The 11499-nt window shown below is 35.8% G+C and overlaps 3 protein-coding genes and 1 long non-coding RNA gene across 4 annotated transcripts in view; 3 read left to right on the top strand and 1 right to left on the bottom strand.

The window, feature by feature from the left end:
- Positions 1–11499, top strand: part of LOC127158822 (histone H4) — a 98605-nt gene that overhangs the window by 40493 nt on the left and 46613 nt on the right. The window lies entirely within an intron of this gene.
- Positions 1–11499, bottom strand: part of LOC127158820 (Fc receptor-like protein 5) — a 47045-nt gene that overhangs the window by 20471 nt on the left and 15075 nt on the right.
- LOC127158821 (histone H2B) lies at positions 4867–5568 on the top strand. Its single transcript, XM_051101814.1, has one exon. It carries the CDS (start codon positions 4903–4905, stop codon positions 5275–5277), a length of 375 nt encoding a protein of 124 aa, XP_050957771.1. The 5' UTR covers positions 4867–4902; the 3' UTR covers positions 5278–5568.
- On the top strand, positions 8511–9064 carry LOC127158824 (uncharacterized). The gene is made up of 2 exons (XR_007826283.1): positions 8511–8599; positions 8985–9064. It is a non-coding gene; the product is annotated as an uncharacterized LOC127158824 (long non-coding RNA).

Here is an 11499-nt window from a genome sequence, read left to right as displayed (position 1 = left end):
CTGTCTTATTCTGTCATTCTTACTGTCGTCCTGTTCTGTCGTCCTTACTGTCTCTTATTCTGTCATTCTTACTGTCGTCCTGTTCACGGCGGTCAAGTAAGCCGCCATCTGGATTTGCTGCACGTCTATTAGTGGAATTACGGTAAGGAGACAAGAAGCGGCAAAAAAGCTGACCAACATCTATATTTCAGCGGTTAAAATTTAAATGTACTAGAAAACAGGGAAAAAGTATTTACAAAAGGTATATATATATATATATATATATATATATATATATATATATATATATATATATTTATTGTTCATTATAGAAGATACAATTATATTACTTTCGAATACATTATACTGTAAAGTTTTCTAAGACAGTAATAAGAAACTTTTAATAAGAAATCTTAATAATGCATGTAGAAAAAAAGGAGCAAACATTCAGTGTTAGAATGTATTGTAACAAACTTTATTTTTTCAGAAAACTTTACAGTATAATGTATTCGAAAGTAATATAATTGTATCTTCTATAATGAACAATATATATATAGGTTTTGTAAATACTTTTTCCCTGTTTTCTAGCACATTTAAATTTTAACCGCGGAAATATAGATGTTCGTCAGCTTTTTGGCCGCTTCTTGTCTCCGTACTGTAATTCCACTAATAAACGTGCAGCAAATCCAGATGGCGGCTCACTTGACCGCAGTGAACAGGACGACAGTTAGGATGACAGAACAGGTCGACAGAACAAAATGACAGTTAGGACAACAGTAAAAAAGTAAATTAAGACAAATGTGTATACAAAGCAGTCACTGGAACCCCATAGCAAAGAAATTAAGTTTAAGATATCTCACTTCTCTTTTGGTGTGTTCATACTATCAAAGACAAAATATGAACACTAACACATGTATAAATGACGAAGTAAATGACATGCTGTCACACACAAGTGACACATACAGTCTATAACATGATATTGATTCAGATTGGATGGAGTGATGATTCGCCACAACGGCATTAAAATGTTTATTTATTCTCTAAAAAGTTACATGACAGCACTTACTTCTTAGACCAGGAGACTCGGGTGTATCTTCAGCAGGATTCTTTATTGAGAATGTGCTGTTTGACACTGCAGTCATTCATTTAGAGAGCAGTGCTTACAGGTCAAGACAAAGCAACCTTATGCAAAGATATAAAGAGTTATTAGGAACTCTAACCAATCTAAACAACATAAATATTGTACCATACAGATACTTCATAGAGATAATAAATACATAAATAGATACATAAATAAAAAATAAAATAATATATATAATAATAATAATAATAATAATAATAATAATAATAAAAAAGTCCATACCATAAGTAGTTATAGTCATAAACACTTGGCCATCAAAAGGTGATCGTCTCAGGTACTGCACTTGTTTAACTATCAAAATGGAGAACAAGAACTGGCAGAAGCCTCTTACTACAAATTTTGTTTCACCAGTTGGTGCTATTGTTGGCTCACTGTCAAATAAAATATATGAAAACAGAGACTCTAAAGTTTGACATTAGACAGGGTTTCTAAGAAGTGGAAGTAAATGAAAATGACATGCACATGTTGCTGTGAATCTTTTGCTCTTGTGGTCGTATTTTGAGGTTTATGAAACTAAAGAAGCAGAATAAGAATAACTATCTCCCCCACTCTTGTTAAAACCAGAGAGCAGAATCAGAGCAGAAGTCAAACCACGACCATTAGCTCAACTTATTTATTAGGCCTCTTAACACTTCTGTCATTTTCTCACTACAAACAGCTTCTGAAGTCACCAATACACAAATAACAATGTGTCCTTAGTGATGAGCTGAAAGAAGCCAGTGCAACAAGTAAAATGTGAGCTGTTATTGCTGTAACTCTAAATGTTAATTTTCAGAAAAATGAGGCCCACTATATAGAAACAACCCACAAAATGCTGTGACTTCCATTACAAGGTACATCTACAATCAAACCACATCACTGAGAGAAGCATCTGCAGAACTTGCTTCTCATGTGATGCTATGATTATATTAGGGATGTTTCTGTTTGTATAATTATGAAATCTCTGCAAACATAAATTATAATAAGGCATGCATCTTTTACTCTTAGATTCACTTTTGAGAATTTGATGTCTTGCATTAATTATCTCTGAATTGACATAATACATATTTACCTGACTGATAATACATTGTTATATTTGAATTGATTCTGTTTACTCTGGAATGATTGACTCCAGTAGATCATGTTGTAACCTTGTTAACTCATATCAGCACCTAACGGGCTAAAGTTCAGTTAAGATGGAGTATGGGGTACGCCAAAAGAGATTTTACAGATCTGGCTAACACTTGCTGTGAAGGCCAAAAGGGAATTTCCCATTTAGGTCAACTGGATGTTGTTCGACCAACCTAAATTTGGGTGGGCCTAACTATAATATTTCTCAAGCAAACATGGGAAACCATGGCATGACTACACCAAAACCATTATCAGAGAAAGTAATGTTGGTCGGCTTATATCTACAATGGACTACTTGCACTGAGCCTCGTGACGTACTTCCGTTTTGAAATCGTAGGGCATACTTATTTCCGGTTATGTACATTTTCAATGCGCTGTAATCATGTGGTTGACTTAAACGTCTATTAAAATGAGATTTCGATGATTTCCACCCTGAAATTTTCGGAGACCTTTTCAAAACATATTCTGATAATTATTGCGTATAGAATTTTCCAAACTCAACGGAACTATTTTAATGCAACATAAACCGATCTGAGAAAGCAGTGACTGGTAATCATACGTGATTGTTCACCACAGGGTGTCAGTGCTCTATAGTGACCTAATCGCGACGCTGCAGTTTGTGAAATCTGATGAATAAGATCATAATGAACCTTTATTTATCTGTATTAAATATGTTAGTCACTATTCTGTGTCATATTCTGTCATCATTTCACTCTATGTAGTCTAATGCCAAAATATGAGTATTCAATCGTCGCACTGTCAGCGTGTTACTGTTAAAAATTATTGTAAGGTTTAACATCGTTAAATAAGGCAGTTACCGCACATTCATTCAGCCATTTTAAGCAATGGAATAAGCAGTATGGGCTCGGAATAAGAGCGCCAAGGCACACAAACAAATTAGCCATGGTTTTACTACAAATAAAACCAAAAATTGCAATTGGAGTTAAACCATATAACAGCAAATTCATCAAGTATGAATTATGATCAGTAAAAGAAAAATGCTGTCCATGAGAATGCGGCAGATTAGTGGGGAAATGTATTTATTTATTATTCAGAATGCACATACCGTTTATTTATAGTAACCTTTCAGCAGGTTGGATATGATTTATTTTAACGCAGAGAATATGATTAATTGTTTTTTTTTTTTTTTTTTTAAAGAAATGCCAGCCCTAAAATGTAGTAATAATCTGCATCCTTATGAGAAACTGTCTGTATGTAGGTGCGCTGAACGCTAACCGGAAACTCCCGAGCCCTAACAAGTAGAACGCGGAAGTAGTTGTGCAAGTAGTCCATTGTGCTCATGACCGCTGACTAGAGATAATGCTGCATTTTCTCCTTTCACGTTGCATCAGGGTCCAAATCATCTGGTCTAAATATACAAACGAGACGACACCCCCACCCTGAGTCTCCCCTTACCTTTTCATCCTCTTCCTCCTCCTCCCTAACATTCTAAGCAATAAACTATTCAGTAACATATTTGGTTGAGGTGTGGTCCATGTGTAACGATTGTTGTCCCTTACGACTGTCACCAATTTCGAATGGACGACACATACAACGACTCTGGTTGTCAGTTCTTTTATTCACCGCAGCAACGATGATCGTGTCTGAGAAATACATCAATATCTATTAATACACCGGGTGACAACATTGCAGACACAGACATAACTGGAATAAAGAACATAAAACCAACAACTTGCTCTCATTAAGGGTAAACTCACAGTGTGTTATCCATTCAGCTACACAATACTACACTAGTAACAGCACGTGTCAGTCTCACTATACGAGACATGAAACACGACGATAATTATTCGACAAAGTTTCATCTGAGATGTAAACTCCTCCAAAACATTATACATTTGTTGATATATAACCATTTTACATTAGGTAAAACTCACATTAAACACACTTTTACCGTATTTTAAACACTGAACTGGAGAGTAGAAAAACAAACTTACCCGCAGCAGCGTTAACCATTTTCTGCTGAACTACGGTAGGCGCAAATGGACAAAAATAATGATAACGTCTGCAAAGTATTAATCACTAGAAGACACCAAAACATTCTAATTTCAGGAAATTCAACATAATGAATATCGTTAGTATTAATGTTCTTTTAACTCCGTTACACTCGCTCGTAAATGTAATATTGACACAGAACATGAATGATGCACTCGGATTAGACGTAACGGGTGACGTTTAGTAGAACCGCCCATGATTTTGGTTTCACCTAGGTCCTTTAGCGAAATATAAACTCCCCATTTTCCTTTTTTTTTTTTTTTTTTTTTGAACAAACTGTTTTCGTTGATGTGGTTTAAAGAGTAGTTATAGACATGTCAGGAAGAAGAAAAGGTGGTAAAGGACTTGGTAAAGGAGGCGCTAAGCGTCACCGAAAAGTTCTTCGTGATAACATTCAAGGAAAGAAAAATCAAACAAAGGAACTGAAACGGATGGGGGATGGTAATCGTCAAGCATGAAGCGATGGGAGGGATTTACATTTTCAAGCTCCTGATTGGTTTTATTGTGGCCAATGAAATCATTCTGTGGGTTGGTCCATGGAGATACAGCAATCACAGACTGCCGTTTTCTCTTTTAAAATTAGCATAGGGCAGTGCATAAAAGCTCATGTATTTAACAACAACAAATATTGAATTGTTAAAAATCGTGAACGGATCATCATGCCTGAACCAGCGAAGTCTGCACCCAAGAAAGGCTCGAAGAAGGCCGTTACCAAGACCACCGGCAAGGGAGGAAAGAAGCGCAAAAGATCCAGGAAGGAGAGTTATGCTATTTACGTGTACAAAGTTCTGAAGCAGGTTCATCCTGACACTGGAATTTCTTCCAAGGCGATGGGAATCATGAATTCTTTCGTCAACGACATCTTTGAGCGCATCGCCGGTGAATCGTCTCGTCTCGCTCACTACAACAAGCGCTCCACCATCACATCGAGAGAGATCCAGACCGCCGTGCGTCTGCTGCTGCCCGGTGAACTGGCCAAACACGCTGTGTCTGAGGGCACAAAGGCTGTGACCAAATACACCAGCTCAAAGTAAAGTCTCATCTTGTTTGATCAGCGAACCCAAAGGCTCTTTTAAGAGCCACCCACGTTGTCTTTAAAAGAGCTTGCTACTGAATTTTTAGACTTTATTTTACCTAAAAATGAAGAATTTATACGTTATCAGTTAATTGTCTAAATAGTCTATGTATCTTCTTCTTCTTCTTATTTGTTTGTTTACCGACATTGCTTATCCCTGTTCTGGACAATGCATCTGAGAATTGTGAAATCATAGTCAGATTATTTATTTATTTATTTATATTTATTCTTCCTTTTGGTGGGAGATGTGTGTGTGTGTGTATATGTGTGTATATATATATATATATATATATATATATATATATATATATATATATATATATATATATAATAATAATAATAATAATAATAATAATAATTTATTATTATTATTATTTTTATTGTTATTTATTTATTTATTTTTTGTTTGATGTTTTAGTTTCTTAATACATCAGGCATTTATGGTTCATATAGTGAGATATAATGAGAATTTGAAGCTTAAATACACAGTTTGGTGAAGATGCTAATGTTTATGTGGATAAAATTCTGAGATATATCAGTAGTCACCCTGTGTCTCCTATTGTCTTAGTAAAATGGTATTTAATTGCTTAGTTTTATTATCAAAGCTCTATTTCAAAACAATGCAATGCAATACAATGATGAAAAAATAAACTAAATTATGTTCAAACAATCAGATAAACATAAGTTGCATCAATCTCAGTATTTCTAACAATATAAAAATTATTTTAAAATCAGTGAAGATTTTATGAAATATTTTATAAAACAACTTTTACTTGCTGAAAAGGTATAAACTCACAACAGAAGTCTAAACATAATTGTTTAATATAAAAAAGAGCAACATAAAATACATGTTAAGATGTAATTTTACATTAGTATAGTGACATTGTTAGTTGTTAGTAGTATTTAAAACATAAAAGTTGTTCAGTCTTGTTGATAGAGGTCTGTTCATTAAAGTGTGATAATGAACCGGTTCCTCACATTTAATACAATTTAAAAATATCTGATATTATTTTCTGGTATTTACTGATATAACTTTTTATTGACAATCATGTTAAAACGGACTAAAAACATCTCTGTGCAGATATTTCATAAGTTTGAACATTTGTCATTCGGCCTGTATAATTATAAACTGCTGTCAAATGTATTTATTTTTTATTTAAAGGGGTCATATGATGTGGTTTCTTGTTTCCTTTGTCTTTGGAGTGTTAGAAGCTGTTTCTGCATATATAAGATTTGTAAAATTGCAAAGCTTAAAACCTTAAACCCAAAGAGATATTTATTATAAAAGTTAAGACTCAGCCATGCCTTCCTAAAACAGCTCGTTCAAACACGCCTCCACATGTCTATGTCACAGTGTGGGTAGATTTTCATAACACCACCCACATGTATATGCAAAGAAAGAAGGAGTAACTTTTTATACCGACTGTAGTATTGTTGCAGTCACCACCATGTTGTGGAGATGATGTGTGTTTCATTGGGAAAGTGAAATAATTTTGTTTGTCCTTCTAAATGAGGACACAACTGTAAATCAAGTTATATGTACAATACTGTTTCAGGACAGTACAATGCACATATTCGAGTGGGTGCTGTGCATTTTACAGAGGACTGTTTCCTGAACCTGGTAGAGTAGCCTACAATGCCAGCTGTACACAAAGGGTTAAGGCTATAAAGTGGGTCAATTCCAACGTGGCAAGGACAGTCTGGCACTTCTGACGTCCTGTAAGTACACTTAAAGAATTTGCTACTGACTATTCAAACGCAAGTTTTGAGCAGTGTAGAGTAGTGTTTGTTGTTTGGCGTTTCTACAGTCACAAATGTGGACATTGTGCTATGTTACGCGATGCAACACAACACATAAAAAATCATTATAATCAGTAGTTATGTACCATGCAACAAATGTGTTGTTTATAATGTTTTTTTTTTTTGTTTGTTTGTTTGTTTTTGTCTCATCACGCCGGGAAACAGCATCACAACATGGTAGGGGGCGTAACATTTCCATCACACGCTTGATGTATTCAGCCAATCACAATGCACAGCTGGCCAATCAGAGAACACCTTGCTTTTCAGAACGATGAGCTTTGTGAAAATCAAAGTGTTTCAAAAAGGCACGGCAGAGAGGAGCAACAATGTACAGTGTGTGGAAAATAATGTGTTTTTTGAACCTCAAACCGCATAAACACATTGCATTACACCAAATACACAAAATAATGTTATTTCTAGCAACATCATATGACCTCTTTAACCATTTTATTTATCCAGTGTCTTTAAAAGGCAACTTTCAATAGCTTACAGTAAATTTGACTGATACACTAAGTGTGACCCTACATGCTGTTCAGAGAATAAAAGAAATATCAGCTTGAAGTTTGTTCCTCTGTTACATGGCTTTGGTCTTCAGTAGATGCAACTGTGAAACGCACACACACACACACACACGCACACACACATTGTAAATATTGGTATATAACAAACAAAAAGACAGAGAGTAAATGCATGTCTGTCAGTGAATGTGAATGATTTGTGGAAAAGACACTCAGAAATAGAGAGAGAGAGAGAGAGAGAGAGAGAGGAGAGAAGGTTCAGACAGAAGTTTTACCTCTCGCTCTGTAGCATTTGAACAGCAGCACGACTGTAGACAGCAGATACGGTAAAGCTACCAGAAGAAAAATGAGGATGTTGAAGACAGAAATCTGACCTGAACATGACACTGAAAATCAGAAACACAAGCACATTATTGAGCAACATTATAGAGCCTCTAAATACTTTCAAATATTTTTGTTAGTAAACACAAAAGCACTGAAATATATAATTTAATCTATAATGTCCTTTTAGCTCTGTATTAAGGGAATAGTTTATCCCATGCAAATCTAAACTAAACTAAAATAAAATAAAATAGGTCTTCATTTGTGTTCCAAAGTAGAAAATACAGGATTGGTATAACATGAGAGTAAGTAAATTTTATTCTAATCTTGTAGTTAATGCCCCTTTTATTAGAACTCCACTGACTCTCACCTCTGACTGAGATCCAGCTGTGGAGTGACTGTCCTTTCTCTGTTTTACAGTAGTAGAAACCCTCATGTGACTTTGAGACAGTAGTGATGCTCATCTCTCCTGTCGTCTGATTCTGGATGAGCGACCCGTCTTTATAGAAATCAGCTCTGAGGATCGGGGAGTTTGAAGATCGATGTAAACAGTGTAGAGTCAGAGTATCTCCCTCAATCACAGGATCAACAGAACTCACCAGAATCACATCACCATCTACACAACACAAGAAATGCGTGCATGTAGGATGATTTCTATTATTATTGATTGTATACATTGATATTTAGTAAAGAATAAGTACAGAACATAATCACAGAACAATTCACAACTGTTTATAATTACAGCAGCTCATGTCTTTCCATAATACTTAAACACAACTAAATTCTTAAATATACTGTCACATTTTATTTAGTCCAAAACAGATTATTTATTATATGTAGTTTTAAGTGTCATGTGACTCACCATGTACAGTGATGTTGAGAGGATGATGTTTCTCTCCAGATTCAGACTGACACCAGTAAACTCCAGTGTCAGATGTGCTGAGAGAGATGATTCGACATGTAGATCCTGTTTGTTTTAAACAATCTTCTGTGTTTCTGTCTGTGTATCTTCTCACTGTCCATCCAGTAGAGTTACTCTGATCCTCACAGCTCAGAGAGAGAGAGTCAGATGAGAAGTGTTGACTTCTGCTGGGACTGACCACCAGAGACACTGAAGGACAAACACCTGAGAAGAAAAAAATACTATAATTGAAAACTGACAGCAAACATGTGTTTTGGTGATGAAATAATTTGTAACAAGTAAGGAAATGCAATTAAAATGAAATGTAGCACTAAGCACTAAAGTTTGAAAAAATCAGGGCCTTATTATGCATATATTAACAGCGTGTATTTGATAGTGCTAGAAATGGAGGGAAGTGAGAGCAGGTTTTCAAGAGCATTTGTTCCAAATGGTTTTGCCTCCCTGTGCTAGAGACTGTAATGCATCACAAATACGGATGAACACAAGCATAAATAGTGTCACACAGACTCACCAGTGATCCACAGTGGCTGTGTGTTACTGTAGTTTGTGTAATAGGCCGGTCGTCCTCTCTCTGCTCTGCACGTATAAACTCCTGTGTGCTGTAGAGCAGCAGGACTGAGAGTGTAAGAGCCTCCAGCTCCTCTGCTGCTGTCTGACAGATGATCATCATCTCTGAACCAGCTGAACGTCCAGCCTGTAGAGGAGCCTGTAACCTCACAGATCAGAGTCACTGAGTCTCCTTCAGTCAGCCACGGCTGTGGAGACACTCGCACTGCTGCCCGAGCTTCAGCTGAACAAAATAGTATAAGATGTATAAAATACTTAAACAGTGATAATCGCTCAGATGCAGGACCATAAAGACTAAAAATGAATTGCTTCGATCCTCTATAAGAACAGATGTGGCTCATACAGAGGAGTATATGAAAAGTGTTGAGACACAATTATTGATGTTAAATGTGGTGAATATGATCAGTATATGAACACATTAAATATTAATATAAACCACATCGCTATCGTGTTGTGATCAGTTTTCCTTGACTGCTGAATTTAATTTGCAATGTAACAAGGTCATGTGAAAATGTAGCTACTACAGTTTGAATTTACTGTTGCATAACGTGATCTGTTTCACATACTATTAATAGGTAGTAGACAGAACTGAGTTTACACCGAGTTATATTCATTTAGCAAGATAGTAAACCACAGTCTATCAACAAGATTTGTTATCATAGTAGAGAGAGTTCAGGAGGACAATGATATTCAACTCACCTGTCACAGTGAAAGAAACAGCAGAGCTTAAATGTGATGATTTTGGTCTTTTATCTCTCTGTCCTCTACACCAGTACTGATCCTGATCAGACTCAGTAGCTCCTCTGATAGTGAGAGTGTCTCTGTTTACAGTGTAATGATCAGATGTCTGTAACACTACATTGTCTATGCCTTTATACCACTCATATCTCCAGTCATATGTCCAGGCTGTTCTCCGGTTATATCTCCAGTCATCTGTCAGGCCATTTCTCTGTCTCCAGTTACGGTGAGACTGAAGCACACACTTCAGATTGACTGTCTCTCCAGTGAATACAGGACTGTCTGGTGTCACAGTCAGTGTAGATGTGGGTAAATCTGTAAAGAAGGAGACTTTTTCACTGAACTAGTCAGAAACATGATCTGATCATCCAAGTATTTGAGTAGCACGGCTGTTAAAGAAGAGAACGGTGGAAAGAAGAGTAATGGTGTCATAGTGTATTTATTTATGTATTTACTTACACTGAGAACTGTAAATATGACCTTTTATTTCCACTAGTAAAGGAATTAATAGATAACCTGTTTCTTAGCTGTTTTAGTTTTTTTTTTTTTTTTTTGCTTACATATGATGTTAAATATGATTAAGAAATAAAATAACTAAAACGCTTTAAGTGTAACTACTATAATGATAAATAAACGCAGAGAAACATTACACTTTTTACAGCTTTATTTTACTCTTGCTGTGAAACAACTGGACAGTCTGAACTTTCTGTGACTGAGTGTTATATTGCTGCCTTGAGTTCACCTGTTTTGTGTTAAAGGACTCTTGTTTCTCTGTTCTTGTAGTTCCTGTTTGCTTTGTGCCTTGATTGTTGGTTGTGGATAGAGGGTATACAGCTCCGAACAGAAGCTAACAATGAAATTGAATTTTCTACCTATTAGAATGTGTTTTTTTTTTAACATCTACACCTACCGCAACCTTAAACCTAGTCCTTACTATAATACAAAAACAGTATTATTCTTGTACAAGGTGACATAAATTACACTAGATTGATGTGTGCATGCCCAGTAGCCACAGTGGTCTCCCTTCTAGCCTTTACCTTGATTGTTACCACAGTCACTCTTGTTTTTGTTTTGTTTTTCTTCCCTTCTCCCCATAGTGATTGATCAGCCTATTTAAGTGTATTTAAACCTCAGTCTTTTCACTTGTTATTTGTCTGTTGTTGTCGTTTATGAATATCTTGTCTGTGTTGTGTTCAGTGCAGTCTTCTTTACCCTTTGGCTGGCTTTATTCTGTTTTTGTCTTCGCCTTTGTCTTTTTACTTTTGATTATGTGTTGTTAATAAATGATCATACCCTCCCTCTACTCTGAAACATC

This window comes from Labeo rohita, unplaced genomic scaffold, assembly GCF_022985175.1.
Source record: "Labeo rohita strain BAU-BD-2019 unplaced genomic scaffold, IGBB_LRoh.1.0 scaffold_172, whole genome shotgun sequence".
Lineage (NCBI taxonomy): Eukaryota > Metazoa > Chordata > Actinopteri > Cypriniformes > Cyprinidae > Labeo > Labeo rohita.
Note: the sequence above shows the minus strand (reverse complement) of the source record. Positions and strands in the feature narration are given on the sequence as shown.

Coding starts and splice junctions, on each gene's coding strand:
- LOC127158821 (XM_051101814.1), top strand. CDS start 4,903: ATGCCTGAACCAGCGAAGTCTGCACCCAAGAAAGGCTCGAAGAAGGCC.